The 22,486-nt window shown below is 50.3% G+C and overlaps 1 protein-coding gene across 5 annotated transcripts; it reads right to left on the reverse strand.

Moving 5' to 3' along the window:
- Positions 1-821: 821 nt before the first annotated feature.
- Positions 822-14,175, reverse strand: CD300LG (CD300 molecule like family member g). Of its 5 annotated transcripts, XM_072747084.1 has the most exons (9): positions 14,127-14,175; positions 13,739-13,863; positions 12,503-12,838; positions 9,853-9,954; positions 8,823-8,907; positions 8,043-8,155; positions 6,224-6,282; positions 2,970-3,071; positions 822-2,459 (listed from the first exon to the last, which is right to left on the reverse strand). In XM_072747084.1, exons 2-9 carry the CDS (start codon positions 13,779-13,781, stop codon positions 2,346-2,348), a joined length of 954 nt encoding a protein of 317 aa, XP_072603185.1. In that variant the 5' UTR covers positions 13,782-13,863; positions 14,127-14,175; the 3' UTR covers positions 822-2,345. The 5 variants fall into 5 exon arrangements, with proteins under 5 accessions (XP_072603185.1, XP_025842694.2, XP_025842693.2 ...); XM_025986909.2 differs by lacking the exon at positions 14,127-14,175 and having other exon boundaries at positions 13,739-13,951; XM_025986908.2 differs by lacking the exon at positions 14,127-14,175 and having other exon boundaries at positions 8,823-9,120; positions 13,739-13,869.
- Positions 14,176-22,486: the final 8,311 nt, after the last annotated feature.

A 22,486-nucleotide genomic window follows, 5' to 3' on the forward strand; every position in this document is an offset into this window, starting at 1 on the left:
AAATCCATGAAAACTTGGAATCCCAAGGATGCCAATTCTAGGTTGCCTTGGACAGAGCTGTGCCTCTCAAAAGGTATCAGTCTATTTAGTTGGCACATGGTCTGAAAATAGGCAAAGCGTATGAGTGGGATGACCTGGCTGACCACTTCCTGGTCCCCTGGAAGCCCTGGCTGCAGCAGGTGACAGGTGGAGAGGACAAGAAGGTTCTTTCCCCGCTGGGCAGCCCCAGTTCTTACCACCCTCCCCTGAAGGATTTTTCACAGGGTGAACTTTTGGGGTCTGACACCACTAAGACTTGTTGCTCCCTATCTTCTCCAACATCTGGGCACACACTCTGCCCAGATGCCAGGCAGAGACCCCAGAGCTCACACCGGAGAAGGTAAAAGAGCTTACCCATCCCTGGAGCCCTGGGGGGTGCTGGATGGCACTTTCTGGAGAGTTTCCCTTGTTTTATCAGACCTGCTCTACGTTGCCCAGCCCTCTAGGCTCACTGCAGGGGCATTCCAGAGTGGTTTCTCCTGCCATTCCCACAGCGACAGGGGTAGAGGCTGGTGAGGACTTTGAGAAATGCTGGTTGGAAGGCTCTGGTGGGAGTGAAATTGGTTCTGTCATTTAAGGAAGCAATGGGTATAAGTAATTTCAAAAATGTTTACACCCTATGACCTGGCAGTTCCACACACACAAATCCTTCTTAAAGAAGTCTGCAAATGCAAATAAAGCCTTGTGTAAAGACTCACCATGCTGTTATTTATAATAGCAAAAATAGAAACAAATATCTAATGAAAGAGAACTGAAATAAATGGAAGCACAGTGAGGAAATATCACAGAGCTGATAAACATTTTATTTATAAAGTTTGGTAAAATATGGAGAAATGTTTATAAAAATTAAGTGTGGGGGGGTGCCTGGCTGGCTAGGTCGGTGGGGCATGTGATTCTTGATTGGGTTGTGAGTTTGAGCCTCACATTGGGCATCGAGATTACTTACAAATAAAAAATTTTTAAAAAGCATTAAGTGGGAAAAGCAGGATCTAAAGTTGTATATGCAAAATAATTTGTAAGAGAGAACACCAGTAAATGATGTGAAGGAAAAAAAAAAAAAGGAAAGGAAATGCAACAAAATGCCGCGCAGTGATCACAGTGATGGTCTGGAGGAGTGGTGAGCCTGAGTGAGTTTTCTTCTCCTCCTCCGCCTGGATTTCTAACTTTTGTATACTGAGCAACCACCCATTTCGCTTTTTAAAGAAAGTTGAAAAAGAAAAAAAAAAAAAAAAAGAAGAACAGTCTTCTTATTCTATCCCCTCCTCCTTCCCTCTCCAGGGGACCAGCCTCAGGGTCATCATTGGGTTCCTCTTAGGTTCCTGCCCTGTCTCCTCTCTCTAGCCCTATAGATGCCCACCTGCACCCAATACTTTTCAATCCCTCCCTAACCCCAGCCCACAGGCAATTAACCCTTTCTCAATGAGGAAGGAGCCAAGCTTTTCTCCAGCCTCCTTCCAAAGCCTAGGATGCATGGCTGGGTGGGGAGCTGGGAAAGACAACGCCTCCCTGCCAGTCCTGGACTCACCCCTTCCAAGGTGCACCTAACCTGGGCTTGGACTCGGATGGGCCCAGGAAAGCCCCCAACTGGGTCATGGTGTCGTGGGCAGAGCAACCCCTATTGTGTGTGTGTGGGGGGGGGAGGCGGAGCAGGTGGGAGACCCCACACACCAAATGTAGCCTCTAAACTGGATGAACCTGAGCCCACTGCTTCTCAAATTCAAGTATTAGAGCCACCTGACACTTGGTAGAAATGCAGAGTTGTGGGGCCAGCCCCAGAATCACATTTTTAACCAGCTTCCTGAAGGAGTGGGATGCAGTCACATTTTGAGAAATCAGAACCTTGTCTATCCCCTGGCATGCTCTTCCTCCTCCTCCTTGCACACTTATGCAGGAGAAAGTGGTGCTGAGTCAGGATGGAAGGGAGAAGAAAGTGGGGGTCTTTTGCTGGGTACCCCGGTGCAAGGGATCTCTTGTAGCAGATACAAACTCAGACCAGATCTCCTGAGCCTTGCCTGGCTCTGGGGAGCTCCAGAGGCTGCCCGCCCCGCCCCGCCCCACCCTGCCCAGGGATGTGAACATATTGAGGAGGTCCCAGTCTCCCCACTGGAACTGTGAGGCCACCCCCTGGGGCTGGCCAAGGCTTCCAGGTCAGGCTGGGCATGCAGGAGGAGAGCCTGGGGAGGGTGGGGGAGAGCCTGGGGTCTGGCAGGTGAACTCTGAAGCTATAGCGGAAAGTTTATTGGAGTTAGTGCAAATCTAGCCGTTCAGATTCCCGGCAGGCTGGCCTGGGGGGCACTCTTGCCATGCTAGACTGAGATGAACTTTGAGAAGCAGAGCTCCTCCTCCGACATGTGGAGGGGAGGCCCTGGGATGATGTTCCCCTCCGGGTCCTGCAAAGGCACTTCACTTTCTCCTGAACTCTGCAAAGAAAAAGCAGTCAGGGGTTGAAAAGCAGAGCCCAGCCGGGGGTCTCCAAGTAGGGTCCACCCCAGCCTTTCCCACAGTTCTGGGCCTCTGTCCATCTAAGGAGCACAGACCAACAAGGTCTCCCCAGAACCCCCAAACTCTAATTCATGCCCTCACCTCTTTCCAAACATCCTCCTCCCGGACACCCCCAGAACACCCTCATGGCCTCTGGCTAGGTTTTGCCTGCAAGTGTTGGAATCCTGCCAGCCCAGAGCTCTTTAAACTGTGACTACCAAACTATTCAAGAACTTTCTGGATGGGAAAATGAGGTTGTAAGTTCGGGAGTCCTGACTCCCGAATGAAATGGCCTGCGCCTATGGTTATGGTGGGCGTAGGTGGGCGGATGCAAGGGGCAGTGTTCTGGAAGCGGATGCTGAGGAAAAAGGCCCCCCCATCACTTCCCTGCATTGTCAGAGGGGAGCCAGGGTAGGTGACTCCAGATCCCCGGCGCCCTCTGTTCACACCTGGCTGAGACACTGGATTTCTGTGCACGGGCTGGCGGCGGGCTCTGGGCTGGCGTGAGGCCCAGAAGGCCCTGGGGGGTTGATCACGGGGTACTCCAGCGGCTGAAACAGAGACTCGGTCAGCAGGGCCCCGTTCCTGGTGGCAGGGATGGTCCACCCGCCCCAGCAAGGGGGAGCCACGGGAGAGCATGGGATAGAGGGAAGAACACAGGCTGTGGAGTCAAAGCCCCTCCGTCCTATTCCTACATCTCAGAGTGACCTTGGGCACCCACTAACCTCTCTGAGGCTCAGTCTCCCCAGCTGTAAAATAGGGATAAGAATTTTACCCTCAAGGTTATCACGAACATTTGTGGTAATGTTTTATTGCTCGACACCTGGGAGCTCCTGGAATGATTCATTCATTTTCACTATTGTCATTTCTATCCTTGAAGCAGAAAGAATGTGCAGGCTGCAGGTTCCTGGCAGGCCCCGGGGAGGGCAGCGTCGAACACCTCAAAGGCTCACCAGATAACAAACCACAGAGAAAAAATTCTTTATAAGTCATAAGCCCGAGCACCCTCTTCTAGGTGGGGTAAGGAAGCCAAGGCCAAGCGAAGAGAGGTAGGTAGTCCAGGGTGAGTAGGAGCCATCTCGGGGCCAGCAGTGGGGCAGAAGAGGCTGGAGCCGGCCGGGGCCCCCAGGCAAGTCTCCCAGGTGTCCCCGCCGGCAAATTCCGTGGCTCCATGTGCACTGAAGACAAAGAGGCTCCTGTTTTCTGGACATCTACTGGGGTCTCATCTCATGATTTCCCAACCACAACCCGGTGGGATGGGGATATTGCAGCTCAGAGAGGTGAGGTAACTTGCCAGATGTCACACTGCTACCAAGTATCTGAGCTGCCACTAGGACTCGTGACCATGTGACCTCAGACCCAAGCTCTTTTCCAGTCCCATGCTACCATCCGCACACTTCCCTTTGTTTCAATGTCGCTCGTCCCCTAACTGCCCCTTCTGCACCTGCTTCTATCACTGCCCTAGCTGCAGGGGGTGGGGCAGAGGTGGACGTCTGAGCCCTCTCTGGCGACACATTCCATCTTACAGGACAAGCTGAAAATCAGAGCAGAAATCCTCAGCAGGGCTAGTGCTGGGGGGACGAGGTGATGAGGGAATGGGGTGGGGTGAGTGGAAGGAGACTTCACTTTCAGTCACGGCCCTGGTCTCTCCTAGTCCTGCCTATGGTGAGGACACAGCAGAGCCGGGGCCTGATCAGGACTCCTGGCATCAGGTCGATTCCCCTTTCATCCCATCTTAACAGCTTTGTGATTTGGCCCCAACGCAGTCACTGCTGACTGCTGACCACTGGCAGCCACAGAAGCGTCCCCTGCTCCCAGGTGACTGCATTTGAGGAAAGAACCTCATGGGGCAGAGACCAAACCACACATGCAGGCAGTGGCCAGGACCACTACGCTACGTCCAGGGCGGCAGGGTGGGTCCCTCATTGGTCCCTCTACCCACGTCATGGGCCATGGGCTGTTCCAGCAACTGCGGAGGCATTTTCTGTGTTGTTGAATATACAAGACATATTAGGAGAGCCTCTGTGTCTAGGTGCTAGAAAAACAGCAGGGGATCAGGGAAGCCCAGTACTCCTACTTGCGCTGTTCCAGGAGTCAGGGGCCCTGCTGTCCCACTTTCATGGATGGAGAAAAGTTCTTTCTTCCGAGTCTAGGGGAACAGTCTTGGGCTGAGCAGGTGGCTCCATTCCTCAAACCCTCCACACTTCGATGTGGCGGAGTGGGAGAGGCACAGGGCACTGCTGCCAGCCTTACAGACTGGATTAGTTTCCTCAGCTCTGCCTCTTTCAGGATGGGTCTCTCTGGGCATATTACTTATGCTTTCTGAGCCTCTATTTCTTATTCTGTAAGAAGGGGGTAATAATAGCACCTACTTCGTACAGGAGTTACGAAGGTTATGTGACATGGGTAAAGCCCCTGGCACACAGTAGGTATTCCTTAAAGAGTAAAATGAGAGCTTCTTGAAATAGCTCTCTGGGCAAGGGAAATGCTAGTCTGGGCCCTCATACTTCCCTCTGAGTTTTACACCCCCCCTGGGGCTCTCTGGCAGAGCCAGGAGAATGCCCCCTTCCCTCTTTGACCTGAATGTGGGCAAAGAAAATCCCAAACCCTTAAAATTCCACCTGCAGACTCTTCTAAAAACTACAAAGGAGCCAAAAAGGAAATATGCCAAAAGCTCTCGATTGGTCATGTTCACAGCATCTTGTCTCTGACCCTCCCCGCAAGGGGCCAGCCCTCTTCCCAGCCCCTGGGGCCACAGGCCCTGCATCCCTTCCTGCCCCTCCCACAGTGAACTGGGACAGGGACAGGTGCGGCAGGCAGGAAGCAGTCCCAGGAAGCAGTCCCGGGCAGCCCTTCCTGGGTGGGCAGGGTGGCGGCAGCGTGGGCAGAGGGGCTGGTGTAGGTGGTCTCTGCTGGGCCTCCCCAAGCAGTGCAGCACAGCACAGAGGTTCTCCCTCCCGCCCCGTCCCCCTTTTAGAGGGCAGGATGTGCCCTAAGATGTGCAGCCTGCACAGTCAGGATGCTGGTCTCTGGAGGACAGTGGCAGCCCCCCCTCCCCATCTGTGTCCATGACCTTTATCTCACTCCTGTCTGCTGCCTCTGGCCTTGCTGGGCTTCCTGAGACAACAACAGCTGCTTCCTTAAACCAAAGCCCAAAACCCCATTCCTGCCCTAGCCTCTCCCCAGGGGGATGGGGCCTGAGTCTTTTGTCCTCACTGGCGCCAGGAAAGAAGGCAATGGCAGCTCCCCTTTCCTGCCCTCTCAAGTAAGAGAATAAAGTGGAGGCATCTCTGTAAACAGCTGGGGGGTGTGGGTGGGGGAAGCGAGGCAGGTGGGGCTTGTGTCCTGAACCTGTGGTTTTGCAGCCTTCCCAAAGCCCAAAGATCCCTAGGATCCAGCTCTGACAGTCTCTGACAGTCTCTGATTCTTAAAGCAGCGGATGGGGGGTGTGGGTGGGATAGGAGGGCGCTTAGCCTGGGGAAGTCCCTGCCTGGCACCTGCTAGGAAGTCAAAGTAAGAAGGGCCACTCTGTTGGCTTTGTACCCTGTTGGCTTGCAGAGATCCCCCAGAGATGGGAAGCAAGCCCTGACTGTAGGACAGTCATAGACAACGCAGTAGGGAAATGCAGAGACAGGGCCCAGGAGTCCTGATGTCCAGCCCCACAGGGATCCAAGCTTGGGCTTCGGCAGGCTGCCTTCCTTACCGAGTGTGAATGTGAGAGGTGGACCTTCTCGTTCCTCTGTGTCTCTGCGGCCAGGTGAGCTGAAAGAGACCAGCAGGAGTACCCTGAGGCCAGGAGCAGCTGGGAGCAGCCCACTAAAGCTCCACAGAGGGGGACTGGCCCACTTGCACTTGGGAGCAGGGGCTTCCCAGAGGGAGCAAGCAGACGGGTCAGGCAGGCAAGCTGCTTGGACTTCTAGCTCTGTTCCATAGCAGTGATTCAGCCTTTTTGGGATGGGTACATGGAAATCCCCGTGTGTGGGCCAGAAACTGGCTGGGAAAGTAATTCTAGGTGCTAAGGTCATTGCTGCTTCTTTTTAAAAATTTTTGTTTGAATTCAATTTGCCAACATATAGTATAACACCCAGTGCTCATCTCGTCATATCATTGCTTCTTAAACCTCAGTGTACGTTACAGGATCCTGGGACATTCTATGAAAGTGCCTATTCTAACTCGGCAGGTTTGGGTTGAGGCCTGAGGGTCTTTTAACAGGCTTCCAGGGAACGTTGCTGCTACTAGCTGGGGACCACAATTCAAGAGGCAAGGTGCTAACAAGTTCTGAGGTCTTGATCAAGAATGCTCCCTCCCTGCGTGCTCCTCCGGGCTCCTCTGTGGTGACACGGGCAAAGCTGACATTTCTTCCTGGGGGCCACACAGGGAGAAGTCAGAGGCAGGCCGAGGATGCCCCTGCCCCGCACAGCCGTGTGCAGTAGGAGAACACCGCCAATTTGCAGAGTGTTTGGCACACAACTTCCTGGTTCCACTGCTTCCTGGTTGTGCAAACTCAAGGCAAGTTGCTTAAACACCCTGCCTTAGTTTCTCCCCCTGGAAAATGGGGGCACTTGTAATGAGTAGTTTCTAATGCTACAGTATGGAGAGCATTAGAGGAGATAAAAGCAATAAAAGCTACACAAAAACGCCTGGCACAGGGCAGCTCCTCTGATTTATTTTTCGGCCAACCCTCTCAACCAGTGCTGTCTGCCAGAGTAGCCACGAGCCACATCCAAGCGGTGACACGGGAAGCATGGCTGCTCTGAATTATGCCAGGTTTTAAAGGCTCCACAGGGAAAAAAATGTAGAATCTGGAAGATGTATCATGAATATTTTTATATTGATTCCACATCCAGATGATAACCAAGTTAATAAAGTATATTATTAACATCTCTAGTTTCTTTTTACCCTTTCACATGTGACTTTTAGAGAAGCTTAAATTGCATACATGGCTTGGATTCTATTTCTGCTGAACTCGTATTCTATTTCTGTTCTATTTCTCCTGTAGTCTGTATCTGTGATCCCAAAAAGCCATGGCTCAGGGAAGTTAGGTGACTGGCCCAAGGTCACACAGCTTAAAAGGTAGCAGAGCTGGGATTTGAAGCCAAGTCCTGACAGGAGTTGAGCACCTCTCAAGACCCCGAGGCAGGTGTTAGGTCACAGCATTCATCCTGTTCAAGAGCTTAGTCTCTATTCCTGGCCTCTCCACCCCTGGCCATAGCAGTCACCCAAGGAACTGTACCTGCAGAGGCTGGACATGGATTTGCTGGGATCAATAGAGACAGAAGTGATTGATGAGCTTGGACAGATGGGAGCAAGCCAAGAGCCCCCACTCTCCCATTTGCACATTTGAATTGCTTTTTCCTAATGCTGACTGACCTGTGGTTCCCTCAGATGGGAAGAGCAGGGGTCCTGGTACCCATATCTCAAATGGACACACTGACCCACAAGGTCTCGGTGGGGTGGCCGGGGGACTGCAGGTCTCAGCAAGGTCCCTGGCCTCCCACCCCATCCAGTCTACTTCTGCTCACCTTCCTTCCTCCAGCGGAGCAGATAGCTGCCAAGGGCAGCCAGGCCTGCGGCCAGCAGAAGAGCCAGCAGCACCAGGACAGGGGCTAAGATGCGGACCATTGGGATGGAGACTCTGTGGATGAGACAGAAGGAGCCCAGCAGCTGTCAGCAGATGTCAGTGGCATGCTGTGCACCACAGCATTCTTCGTATGCATCCTGGCCATGTCCCTTGTCTTTCCCAAAGAGATCAGAGGGCGCCAGGGACCACGGCACCTGGTCAGTCCTGGGGGCAGGGACCCAGCCCCCACTACCTACCCCAGGAAACACTTTCAGCTGGGCCTGAACTTGGCAGTAGTTACCTGGATGCCTCAGACAGGGAAGCCTCAGCCAGTGACTGAGTGCAGGTATAGATAATCCCCAAGAACCAATCCTTCAGACCAGGGCTCCAGTGGGGTAAGAAAAAAACATATGTTCATGCTTGGCACACGGTCCAGAGCAAGATGCACAGGGCCATCGGGGCCACTGCCCCTTAGGCTAGTGCGGGGAGAGGGTTGGGGACCTTCCACCTCAGGAGGGCCTATGTGTCCAGAGCAACAGGGCTGCTGGCTGGGCAGTGCCCATTGTTCACTGCTCAAGGGCCCTGCTGGGGGGCGGATGGGGCCCGAGTCTGTGCTGTAAGCTGCAGCCCTGATAGGGGGCTGTGTTTGCCTAGAGGAAGGAGTGCTAGGTCCTCACTTGCTCCAAGGCACCTTGTGTTTTGGGGATGGCCTGAAAGGTGACCTTGGTCATCTGAGGCTCACCTAGACACAGAGCTGCTGCTGCTGGGGGCCAGAGTGGTGTCCTCTGCTGAGCTGGAGTCCGGCCGTTTGGACAGGTGGGAGGTCCCTGCATGAGGAGAGGTTGCTTCATGAGGAGAGGTCTCCGCATACGGAGAGGTTCCTGTGTAGGGGTAGCTTCCTGTGCGCGGAGAGGTTCCTGTGTAGAGGTAGCTTCCTGTGCGCCCGTATGGGGAGGTCCCTGCGAACATAGGGGCCGAGGCCGAGGCCCCTGTCTTCCCCTGCTTGGCTGTGGTGACTGTTTGGTGGAGACCAGGAGAAGCTACAAGTCCAAAAGCAATGCCTCAGCACTTTCTTGGACCCTTGTATCCCAGCATCCCCAGACCTCTGACCCTTGACCCCTGAACCCTAGCCTCCCCAGGACCAAATTCTCATAATAACCCCAGCTAAAGGACACCCAGGGAAGCAAACAGAGGCCTAGATGAAGCCACTGTGGGGAAGCTGAGTGTAACTCAGGCATGCCTCACACCCGAGCATAATTTTCAGCCCCTTGTGGTGCCCACTGACTGAGTAATCACACCCCTGTGTCCACTCCATGGCCCATTCCAGCGGCCATGCAGCACACACAGGCCTCCCCCTACAGTCCTGACCAGTCATTACCTCGGGTCACCACATGCCCACCCTCACCATCGCTGCCTGAGCAGGCCTTGACTGCTTTCAACAGCCACAGGATCAGCAGGGCAGGGCGGCAGGGACAGGTTCAGAGGCCAGGGTCCAAGGGCCTACCTTTCCTGCTCACCCCTCCAGCCCCAGGTGGAGCAGACAGGACACAAGCATGCCAGTGGGGCTGGGCCTCCTCCCTGGGCTCTGCTGCTGCTTAGGTGACCCTAAGCCTGTGACCTGACCCCCCACCCCCCCGGGCCTGATTTCTCTGCTCACAGTACAGCTCCCAGGCGCTGGGAGCCATGGAGTGCAGTATCTGGCTACAGGCAGGCACTCACGGGATGTTGCTTTATAGGGGGGTGGGGGAGAGACAGAAAAACCATGCACTCACTTAATTCTGGGGGCTGAGTTTGCCAAGCTTTTGCCTTGGGCTGGAGGCTCGTGGTAGTAAGAGGCCGAAAGGAGGGAGTGGGGGAGGGAGGACAGCAAGGACCTACGGGAAAGGGAGAGGCTGGTCTCAGGGGAGGCCAGGATCGCCACTCTGAGCCAGGTTTTCTGCCCGGCTTGCAGCCAGTAGCTGTCCTGTCCCCACCACCCAGTTCAGATCTCCATCATCATCTGCCCCCAGTCACTTAGGAGCCACGGATGGTAGATTCTAGTGGGTTGCTGGTCCGGTCCTGCAGTTCCCTTGGCCTCCCGCTCAGCTCAGACGTTAGCTTCCTGCCCGCCAGCCTGCTCTTCCACACCACTCTTTACACCAACACTGCTTTATCTCTAAAATACAGACTGGATCCCGTCACTTCTTGTGTCACAACACTCAGTGGCCCTCACTGCCTATAAGCTGAAGCTCGAGCTTCTTACATGTCTTTCAAAGCCTTTTAGACTCAGACCTCGGAGCACCGCCTTGGCCTCACTTCTCCACCCTCAGGGGCACCTGCCATACCTCTATTTGCCCTCTATTCCCAATTAAGTGAGTGGCCCACCTGCCTCCATGCCTTTGGCGTGCTGTTCCCATGGGTGCCATGCCTCTCCTCTCCACCTCCACCTAACACACTTCTCTCTGTCCTCAAGTGCTGGTTCAAAAGCAGCCTCTCCACCACGCCTTCCCCAGAGGAAGCGGTCCCTTCTTCCCGAGTAGCCAAAGTTGAGCCCGCTGCTGGTGATCTCCCACTGCCCTATGCCGCACCATTGTGCACCAGTAGATGTCTTACTGGGTCTCCCTGAGAGGCTGGGAGGACAAAATGCCCAGCCTCTCTGCCCGCACAGGGGGCACAAACGTGGTGTGATGGATCCCCCCCACCACTGGAGCTGGCGAGCTCCCTGACTCCCCAGGACCCCTCGGTCCCCTCCTTGCTGGAGTGCCATCCAGGACTCCCTCCCTGGCCCCATCATTCTCTTTTCTAATATGAGGTCAGTTTTTTTCTGATTTGTCTGAGTAAAGGATCAAATCTTCTACAAATAAAGAGAATTTATCTTTTCCTTTCTGATATTTATACTTCTTTATCTTGTCCATATCTCATGGCCTAGAGCCTCCAGGCAATGGGGAATGAAGGAAATGATAGTGGATACTCTTGTCTTGCTTTGGCCTTTCTAGAAATTCTAATCTTTCTCCATATTCAATGGTGTGCTGCAGACGGCTCACACTAACTCCGGAGAGCGGAGAGCGGACTGTTCACTCTTCGGGAATTTTGTGAGCTGGTCGTTAAACCATTAGTAGCTGGAAATTGGTGAGGGAGGGGGCATTTAAACCACAGAAACTGGCAAGCATGGCAAATCAGAGCTTCCCCAGCTAAACCTTCACCAGCACACCACTGCCATTAGCCTTTATTTTCTATATCCCAAGTATCATCCGAAAAAGGTCAACATCTGACACAGGATAACACAATAATACATGTATCATACACAAATAAATGATTATAAATGAGGTCAAGATTTAAGAGAGCCTCAAATATAGGTAGAATTGATCCTCACTAGGTAAGAACAAAGCTGAATACTGATAAGAATCAGAAGAGATCAGATAATCTTGTAAATAATGGACAATAGGTTCGATATGGTTACAATCCTGCTGTTATTATTTGGGGAGCTAATTTCTATTTCCTTGAATTAAAATAAAGATCGATAGATGTCAGGGATCTGGCAGTGGGGACGCGCCTGGGGATGGGGTGGGTCCCAGCGATGGGGCCAGGAGAGGGAAAGAACAGACACCAAAGTGAGAAAAAAAAAAACCTGGATTTGAATCCTGGCTTCATCACCTCCTGCCATGAGACCTCGGGCAAATCATTTCATCTCTGGAGCCTCGGGCCCCCATCTGTGAAACGGGATACAAAGACCTGCCTCACCCTCACTGGCCAGCAGACTATGGCTGCCCACTCCCCTGGCCCCTCTCTGACTTCTCTCTTCTCAGCTCAGCGGGTCCAGGTGGGATTCTGGGCATCCCGAAAGGTGCTCTATCCCGAGCCAGAGTCCCCTAGTGTCCCTGAGCTCAATGAGCTCTTCCCTCCGAGGTTAGATCTCAGGCCCTCTTTGCACCTGCCTTTGGGACTTCAGGATCTGGGACAGAGAAGCAGGAAGGGAGAGCTGAGGCCACCAGCAGGGTGAGGCCAGTGTGGCCATGGCTGGGGCACTTGGAGTGGGCCTGGGATGCATAATCCTGGCCTGCAGAAGCCTCAGGAATATCTCACACTCCCAAGAGGGAGTCTTTTTATTCCATGGGATGTCCATCTCGTCCCTAGCCCATGCGCTTTCTCTCCCACACCTGGGCAAAGAGGAAAGGCACTGAGCATGGAGTTCCACAGATCTGCGTGGTGGGACCTCGCAGAAGAGCAGCTGGGGCTCATGCTGCCCCACCTGTTCTCCCGTGGCTGCTGAGCACTTGACCAGCATCATCTCACTGAGTCCTTGAGCCCCTCGATGACCTTGGTACAAGCACTACACTTCTTGGCGATGGGGAAACAGGGTCTGACACTGATCACCACCCACCTGTCCTTCTTCCCCTCTGCATCACCTGTCCCCCACCTGGGGGAAGGAGAGACATTTGTTACCTGGAAAGACAAGCAGGGAGACCAGGAAAGACTCATCTCTGCCCAGTTTGGAGACCCCACAGAAGTATTTCCCGGCGTCCTGCAGGGTGAGTTTCCTCAGGGTCACGCTGAGTGTGAGTGTCTGGGGGCTGTCTTGGATGGACACCCTGCCCTCCGTCGTCTCCTGGCCGTCCTCTCTTGCATAGATGGTGTTAGAGCAGCGGGAGACAAAGATCCCGCCCTCCCTGCACCAGTACTTGCTATACGTCTTCAGCTCCTCCCTGTAGGTGCACTGCAGAGACACGGTGTCGCCTTCAAACCCACTGATCTCCTTGGGGCCCACCATGGCTCTGTAACCTGAAACCATAGCAGCGCTGGAGGTCAGAACTCCTGGGATTCAAGTACTAGGGTCAAGACCAGAAGACTCCTTCTCAGTCACTCCCTTCTGTGGCAGGCCTGGAAGAGCTGGTGGTCCCTTCCCCATCAAGAGAAACTGGGACAGGGCTGTTGCTGTTTCCCTAAACCTGGCGTACTGAAATGAAGGGTGGTGATGGGGCCGTTCTAGACTCAGACAGCCCAGAGTTTAAATCCCAGCACTGCCACTTAATAGCTGTGTGAGCTCAGGGAAGTTGCTTGCCCTCTCTGGGCATCTGGGCTTTCCCATTTACAGATGATGATGACAGTGTCCTTCCTATTTTATTGATCTTAAGATGCTATCATAGGTAAGACACACCATGATTTTATATACAATTTTTAAAAAGCATTACGACTTGAACAATTGTCTTCAGTTACAAGATACATTCTGATGTTTGATGTTAAAATTAAAAAAAAAAAAAAAAAGAGGCAGACCTGTGAACTGATGAAACAGAATCATCCCTTACGTCTCAGGATTGTTACGAGTGGTACAGTAGGGGTGCAATAAATATTTGCAGAGTTTGCCATGGCAACCACATAGGGGGTATCTAGTCTGCCTCCAGGCTGGGTGCAGAGTAGGAAAATAAAGATGAGAGAGGTAAAGCCTCACTCATAGCCACCTAACCATGACGGGTTTGGAACCCAAAGGTCTGGGAGAAAACCTGGCTCTGCCTTTCAGAAACAGCAAATGCCTGCCCCCTCTGCAGGCTGAGGACCAGTGCGGCGGCGGCGAGGCTGGGTCACAAAAATGAAAAGTAGGTTCAGGAGGGAGGTCCTCTCCCCGCCAGTTTGGGCATGCACCCCACGCCCCTCCACCACCTCCCTCTCCCGCCCCCATCTCACCTGGGAGCAGGAGGCAGCCCCACAGCACAGTGAGGGGCCGCATGGTGGGCGCTGGACCTGCAGCGGGAACTGGGAGCTCCTCTCGGGGCCACGGGGGATTCTAACTTTCTCCAGAGGCACGAGAACTGCACAAGGAAGGGGGGAGGGGCCGGGGAGGTCACCCCTCCGCGCACAGAGGGAGGCGCCTCTTCCATTCCCTTTACCGACTGACCCTCCGCTCTGGTGAAGCGCCCAGAGGTGTGCCCCCTCACCCCCACCCCCTGCAAACCACCCAGGCGCATCTCGCAAACCCGTGCCCCTTGGGTCTTAACCATGCCCACTCCAGAAGGTCTTTTGCAGAATTCAAGGTGTCCAAGCATGAAAACATTACATATTGGCTTTTACGAACCTTTAAGTGATTTAGCTTTTCCTTCCATTGTGAGTGTTTGCAGTGCCTGTGACTTTTTCACAAAAAAAAAAAAAAAAAAAAAAAAAAAAAAAAAAAAAAAAAAAAAATCATGGGTAGCCCGGGTGGCTCAGCGGTTTAGCGCTCGCCTTTGGCCCAGGGCGTGGTCCTGGAGACCCGGGATCGAGTCCCAGGTTGGGCTCCCTGCATGGAGCCTGCATCTCCCTCTGCCTGTGTCTCTGCCTTTCTCTCTCTCTCTCTCTCTCTCTGGCTCTCATGAATAAATAAATAAAATCTTTAAAAAAATCAGACACTGGCACATCGGGTTGTCTCCAATAACTCGAAATATCGTATGTACTCCTCAGTGTAAAATAGTTACCAGGTCTGCCACTAGGGCTGGTGATTGAAAGCATTGATGAAGCCAATGCATTACTCTATCACACACTTACACATATTCTGATGACCACTTCAATACTATTGGCTTCCTTTTAGGCGTCTGTATATTATTTTATATATTTAAAAGACGATTATTCTGAGAGGAGGTCCAAAAGCTTTACAAGGGGCAGTGCCTCCTCCTCCGCCGTCGCTTCCCGGAGGACGCAGTACCGCTTTCGGCCACCGGGCGGCGCTGCGAAAGGAGAGGAGGGAAGCGGACGGGCTGGGCCGCGCGGGATACCTGGAGCCGCCTGCAGGCCGCGCTGTAAGGCTGGCCTCCCCAGCCGCTTTAAATTGTCTGGGCATTCTACAAAGCTAATTAGCAATTTCTTATCACAGAATTGAATCCTCCTTTCAAGGAACAAAACACACACGCACACTAGAGGGAGCCCTGACACATCATTTTTCAAAATAGCTCTGTCGGCGGTGGGCGGGGGGCGGGGGTGAGGGGAGGTTGATCGGAAAGTTCATACCGATGGCAAGCAAAATTTTACACAATTCAGGAATGTTAAAAAATAAAAATAAAAAAGAGGGACACCTGGGTGGTCCAGTCATTGAGCGGCTGCCTTCGGCTCCGGTCGTGATCCTGGGATCCTGGGATGGGGTCTGGCATAAGGCTCCCCTGGGAGGGGAGCCTGCTTCTTCCTCTGCCTGTGTCTCTGCCCCTTTCCCTGTAAAGCCAGGGCTGTTTGGCATATATGGCTCCACATGTACAGGTGGAATTTTTCTCACTTAGTGGTTTAAGGTTTGAAGCATTAACTCAGTTGTTCTGGGAGGGGAGATTGTGTGTGTGTGTGTGTGTGTGTGTGTGTGTGATTCTGGCAATGTGGGGAGACACCGTCAACTTCATGATGACTAGGGGCCACTGCTGGCATGGAATGAGCAGGGTCCCTGGGACCTGACTCCATCACATGTACAGACTACAAAAGGTAATCAGTGTTGCAGTTTTAAAAAGACAGATTAAAATAATATTTATTCTAGACTTTGATTGTTATCTCTCTTTCCTGGGTCTGTCCGTATACAGAATAAATTCTGATCTTACTTTTCTTAAATCCCAAGTTATATATTTTCAGCAGGGGCAAGTATCTGACACTTCATTATGTTTTCTAGTGTCATGGGGCCCCAGCACTGACATTTTGAAATATGTGTTATTTGGTTACAAATTGTTTTCCTTTTCTTTTTTTCTCCTCTGTTATAGTTCAGGTATGCCATTGTGATTTTTTAAAAAATTAAGTGTACGAGAAGGCCTATTATTTATGGTTGTCATTTATGGAGAGTAAAGGAAGTGTTACCAAAAGTTGTATTTTTATGAAGACGGTGTTGGGTCCAATAAGCATCATCCTTGTTCTCTTCACAAGTATTTGACGTCCTTCCCCCCACCTTCCCAGCCGCACACCTAGCCAGGAGCTGGACTTGAGGACCCCATTAGAAACAGATCATCAGGGCAGCCCCGGTGGCGCAGCGGTTTAGCCCAGCAGTTTAGCGCCACCTGCGGCCCCGGGCGTGATCCTGGAGACCCGGGATCAAGTCCCACGTTGGGCTCTCTGCGTGGAGCCTGCTTCTCCCTCTGCCTGTGTCTCTGTCTCTGTCTCTCTCTCTGCATCTCTATGAATAATAAAAAAAAAAAAAAAAGAAAGAAACAGATCATCAGGCCCCAAAGCGGTGCATGAGTTGGGGAGGAGGGCCTAGAGCAAAGAAAGCATTGGCGTGGGCACCGCAGCTAATCCTACCCCGTAGGGTATATGAGGGGCAGGGGACGACCCCCTGATGGGTTTGGGGATCTGAGGAGAGCACACTTGTGTCCTGCTTCCTACCTAGAGTACTGGAGGTGCTCTGCCATCATAGGATGGGAGAGCAGTGGGGAAAAGGGGCTTCTGAACATGTGGCCCTCTGGCAGCCTCATCACATCCTCATGACATCCGTGAGCCTGGGGGTGCCATGGCTCGGGTGATATGATGAGCAGCAGACCCAAGGAGGAAGGAACAGACACACTGGAGCCCGCAGGAAGTGGAGAGCCCAGCGGATGCTGGCAGAAGCGGGTCATGGCAAAGGCTTCTCCCTCCTTTTCTAGGCCCTGATGGTAATTAACAACCTCTGGGATTTAGAACCATCTTAGGGAGAAAGGAGAATGAGGAAGAACTCTCAAGTTTACTGGGAGGCATCTGAGAAAACCCGCACTGAAACGGAAGTCCCAGGTGTGGGGTAAGGGTTAGCAAGGCCTGTTAGCAGGGCAGACAACATCTGGCCAAAAAAGAGCCCAGCTTGACAGTCACCTGGCTCTGGGATCCCCCCTGGATTGGACTTGTTTGGACTGAGTCACTTCCACTGATCTAAGATGGCAATTTGTTCCTCTTCGATCAGGGTTTATCAACATGAGCACTATTGACATTTTGGCCTAGATGATTCTATGTCTATTCTATGTGCATTATAGGATGTTAAGCAGCATCTCTGGCCTCTATCCACTAAATGGTGGTAGTCTCCTCCTTGCCCCCTCCAGTTGTGACAATTAGAAATGTCTCTAGACATTGTCAAATGTCCCCCTGGGAGGCAATACTACTCTGGGTTGAGAGCCACTGCCTTAGATGATGACTGAATTGAGGGGAAAAAAATAAAAGGAGACTGCAGGCATCCCCCCACAGTGGGGCTGGGGCCGTCTCTGTCACACCCGAGCTGCAGAGTAGCCCTGCCCAACACACACTCTGCAGACGAGCCAGCTCCCGGGAGAAAGAGAACAGAGAGCTGGGTGATACATGCCTTGTTTCTCCTTCCAAATTCATTAAGCAAATAAGCAAAGGAGTGGAGAGAGACCAAAGGTGCTATACCAGTGGGCCTCTCTCTTCTTGGAAGGAAATGTGAGGAGTGGGGGTGAAGTGTCCCCTACAAAGATGGATGAGCTGAGCCACAGGCTGGAAAAAGCCTGCATCCCTGAATCACCGCTTGGGAGAAAGCTGCCCCGACAGCTCCCAAGTCTGCAGCAGACTTGGCGTGAGCAAGAGATAGACTTTGTTTAGCCACTGAGATTTTATGGCTTGTTTGTTGCTGTGTCACAGCCTAAACCACCAAAGAATTTGTTTTCTCATCCACATCTCATTCTCTAGCCCACCTACGACTCCCCCATCCCCAGCCGGTTGCGAACTCAATCTTTCAACCTCCTCCACCGAAACAAATCTGAAAACTCCTTTTGAGATTTTTATGTTGACTGAGTGGTGGACTTTTTTACTTCTAGGAATGATGCTGAGATGAGGGGGGAGAGCAGCAAAGAACACGGAGTGATTAGGGCCATCCTCTGTCAGAAGCTGGTTGAAACAGGCATATATGCTAAAATCTTTGCAAAAACTCTGAAAGCTTAATGTAGTAGTGGGATACCTTGGATCGGATCCCAGAATAGAGAAAGGATTTTAGTGGAAAAACTAGTGAAATCCTAATAAAGTCTGGAGTTTCATTAATAGTAGTATACCAATGTTAATTGCTTCGCTGTGACAAATGTACCAGGTTATGTAAGATATTCACATTAAGGGGGGGCAGCCCTGCTGGCCCAGCGGTTTAGCGCCACCTTCGAGTCGCATGTCGGGCCCCTGCATGGAGCCTGCTTGTGACTCTGCCTCTCTCTCTCTCTCTCTCTCTCTCTGTGTCTCATGAATAAATAAAAAAAATATTTTTTAAAAATTAGGGGGAAACAGAGTGAAGGATATTCAGGTACTTCCTGTACCATCTTTGCAACTTTCCCATAAATCTGAAATTATTTCATAATATAAAAGTAGTTTGTTTTTTTGTTCTTTCTTTCTTTCTTTCTTTCTTTCTTTCTTCTTTCTTTCTTTCTTTCTTTCTTTCTTTCTTTCTTTCCTTTTTTTCCTTTCTTTCCTTTCTTTCTTTTCTTTCAGCAAGCAGTGAAGCATCAATATGAGTGTGAGAGGTTATCAGGCCAAGGTCGACAAGTAGAAACCCAGAAAGATGAGCTGAGTATGCAAGGCACTCTTGTCCTTGAGAGTATTTACTGATTAAGAAGCAGCAGCAAAGGGGATGAGCTAGGAGTCTATGTTCCCCCAAAAGTGGGGAATCTGGTATATGTTTTTTATCACATTAGGCTAGAACCCAACAGCTGTACTTTTAGACAAGGGTCAACTGCAAATAAATGAGGCCATCATGGACTCAGCCTCTTGCCTTTGAGGTGTCTCCGAAAACCTCAAGCTTTAAACTTGAATTTAAAATGGTCCTGTTCTGGCAACACCCTCCCTACCCCAACCCCCAGATAAAAAGATACCAATGAAAAATCCTTTCTGGAGGAAATAGCATCAGCCTAAGTAAGTCTCAAGTTATTTTAAAAATTGTTTTTGCAAATATAATCCAATACACCATTGAAGACAACCAGCTGTGTGAGGAGGCAAGACTCCATCAGCGAGAACGGGCAGAGGTAGCTGAGCAGGGAAACAGACCTGGGGAGGCTCCAGATGTTGAAAATACAGCAGGAACAGCCTTGACACAACAATTCTTACTCTGTTCAAGGAGGTACAAGTCAAGCTTGAAATGCTGGGTAGATGAGTGGAAAATATACAAAATGACATAGCAGATCTGAAGGATATAAAATTCCAGAAGTGAAAAAAAAATGTGACAATTAAAACAAAGAATCCAATGCATGAGGTTCAAATTAGACACAGTTGAAATGGTCAGAGTGAACTGAAAGTTATGCCAGAAGAAACCATCAGAAGAGGGGTGCATGGGGGGCACAGTCAGTTGGGCATCTGACTCCTGGTTTTGGCTCAGGTCTTGATTTATGGCCATGGGCTGGAGCCCCATGTTGGGCTCCATGCTTAGCATGGAGTCTGCTGGAGATTCTCTCTCCCTCTTCCTCTGCACCTCCCCCTTGTGCTCTCTCTCTCTCCTAAATAAATAAATAAATAAATAAATAAATAAATAAATAAATAACTCTATCTATATATCTATCTTAAACAAAAGAAGAAGAAGAAGAAACTATCCAGGAGGAAGCACAGAGAAATTAAAGGATGGTAAATAGAGAAGAGGAGGTAAGAGAAACGGGGAATAAAGTGAGAATGTCCAGCATGCAGTTTATTGGAGACTCAGGAAGACAGAAGACAGAGGATGTGACTACACAGTCATGAAAGAAAGAATTGCAGAGAAGGTTCCAAATGTGAGAAACATACGGTATGTTCTTTGATATGTTATGTGTGTGTTTCTTTTTTCTTTATTTTTTTAAAAAAGGATTTTATTTATTTATCTGAGAGAGAGAGAGAGAGAGAGAGAGAGAGAGAGAGTGCACAAGCAGGGGGAACCGCAGAGGGAGAGGGAGAAGCAGGCTCTCTGATGAGCAGAGAGTCTGAAGTGGGGCTTGATCCCAGAATCCTGGGATCATGACCCAAGCCGAAGGCAGACACTTAAGCAACTGAACCACCTAGGTAACCCGTGTGTGTGTGTGTGTGTGTGTGTGTGTGTGTGTGTGTGTGTGTTTCTAATATGGGGGGTGCTAGAGGGCGCAGCCCAGGGAATGGGCCCCACTTGCCTGGGTTCAAAGGAGGTATGGTATGGACACCTAATGGGTGACAGGTGGCATAGTAGAGTAGTGGGGGGGAAGGCTGGCCTTTTCATTAAGTAGTAAAAGAAGATTATACTGGGTGAAGAAAACCAGGTTTACAAAAGACACATTGTATGATTCCATTTAGAAGAGTTTACAAACAGGGATGCTTGGGTGCCTCAGTGGTTGAGCATCTGCCTTTGGCTCAGGTCGTGATCCCAGTATCACGCAGGGAGCCTATTTCTCCCTCTGCCTGGGTCTCTGCCTCTCTCTCTGTGTCTCTCATGAATAAATAAATAAAATCTTAAAAGGAAAAAAAAAAAAGAAAAGTTTACAAACAGACCGAAGGAATGGTATTGTATTAGGATACATACACTTAGACGGTAGAACCAGAAAGCAGAAGTCATTACTACAGAAGTCAGGGCAGTGTTTGAACTTGTCATATGTGTGTGGGGGGTGCCCAGGATTTCTGGGGCCCCCGGTTTATTCCCCTCCTCCAACCTCTTGCCAGTGGTGGCTTCACGAGTGTTCACTCTTCGCTGATTTCTGGAGCTGCCTTATTTGTGCCCTTTCCTGCATGCACCTCCTATTTCACAAATCCAAACTGTGTTTTTGAGATGGAGTAACAAAAACAACACATAGGAAAAAACAAGTAGCTACAAGTACTTCCCCTTGTTCTCCTTGAGAGGTGACTAGGCTGAGAGCTCCCTTTCTTCAGACCCTTCTGACTCACCGCCTTGAAGCCTGACCGGGAGGGAGCCCATTGCTTCTCTCGGAATGAGTCCTTGCTTGCTCCGGGGTCTGGGCCAAGTGCCAAAGCAAAGGAGGCAGACCTGTAGCCTCCAGGGTTCTTGGCATCACCTCTGTGAGGATCGCTGGCATCCTGTCTTTTTTAGAGTTGCTTCCTCTCCCCTCCTCTGCCTATAAAGACAGACTCTAAGTCATTCATTTCTGCAGCATGGAGGTCCTCTTCCTGTGCCATCTGCAGTGACCTGGCCCGGTGAGGCCACCCCACCTCCAGGGCCCTCAGCCATCTTGGTCAATTCTGCCCTGAGTCACCTTCTCTGTCCTGGGGTGCAGGCCTCTCCCCAGCTCTCCAATCCAGACTCGCATCCACCCAAACATCCCTCTCTTTCTCTCTCCGCCTCTTTTCCTTCCAAACCACTTGCCCAAATAACCCCTGGGCTAAAAGGATAGGTACATATACACATTTTGGTAAATAATATGCTAAATGGTCTTCCAGAAAGTTTGCATCAATGAACCCTCCTTCCAATGTAAGCCTGTTTATTTCCCTACAACCTTGACTGCACTAGATGTCAACAGACAGACACATTTTTGTCTCAGTAAGGACATCACTTTTTATTTTGGTTTAGAATTCTTTGATTATGAGTCAAGTTATTGTATGCTTATTGGCTGTATCTTTTTCTTTTGTAGCAAAGTCCTTTTTTAGCCATTTTTCTTTTATTCCATCTTCTTGATTCGTGTGATGCTCGTAAATTAAGGTATTTAACTATTGATCATGCTGCATACCATATCCTAACATGTTACCAATAATATTTTTGTCCATAAAAGTGTTTACATTTCACTTAGTCACACCTATCTTTTTCTTTATAGATTTGGGTTTGGATTTTGGCCTTCCCTCACTCCAGGATTATCAAAATAAATCCACTGGAGAAGTATTTTGGTGTGCGAAGTGAGGTGGGGATCCAGCTTTTTTTTTTCTTTTTGCATAAACAGTAGCTAGTTGTCCCCACACTATTTTTTTTTTAGTAATTCCTCCCCCCACACTTATTTATAATGTCATCTTTCTAAAAAGTTAAATTACCATATACATGAGGATTATTTCTGCACTTTCTAGTCTGTTCTATTTGTCTAGCTGTTTCTTCGGTACTAAACTTTAGAAAGTTGTTTTCGAGTCAGAAATGTTTTATATCGGATGGGGCCACCCATCCCACTCGGTTCTATAACTCTTCTTTTCCAGAATTTTCTGGCTGTTCACCAGTGCTTATTTTTCCTGATGAATTTTGGTAGCATTTAAAGTTTCCTCTGAAAATCCTTTTCATACCTTAATTGAGATTGCATTGGGTTTGGAGAAGATTTTAGAGCGAAATGACATTTTTACGATAATAAGCTATCCTTTTCTGCGTTTTTTTGAGTTAGTCTTGGTCATATATGTGCTTTACTAGTGTTTTAGGGGTCCCTCCCCCTTATGTATCAATAAGTATTCAATCTTTAGGTTACTCTCTTAGTTTGGAATTTTTTCTTTCATTATACTTTATTTCTGTTCATAGGAAAGTCATTGAATTTGTAATAGGAATTGCGTATTCCGCTCTCTTAATCTCCTCAGCACTTCTATTTCTTTTAAGATTTTTTTTTTTTAATTCATGAGAAATACACAGAG

Source organism: Vulpes vulpes, chromosome 2 (assembly GCF_048418805.1).
Source record: "Vulpes vulpes isolate BD-2025 chromosome 2, VulVul3, whole genome shotgun sequence".
Taxonomy (NCBI): Eukaryota; Metazoa; Chordata; class Mammalia; order Carnivora; family Canidae; genus Vulpes; species Vulpes vulpes.

Coding starts and splice junctions, on each gene's coding strand:
- CD300LG (XM_025986908.2), bottom strand. CDS start 13,781: ATGCGGCCCCTCACTGTGCTGTGGGGCTGCCTCCTGCTCCCAG. Junction 9,121..9,852: donor AACTCAGCCCCCAGAATTAA/GTGAGTGCATGG, acceptor TTGGACTTGTAG/CTTCTCCTGGTCTCCACCAA. Junction 2,460..2,969: donor AAATCCAGTGTCTCAGCCAG/GTGTGAACAGAG, acceptor TTTTCTTTGCAG/AGTTCAGGAGAAAGTGAAGT.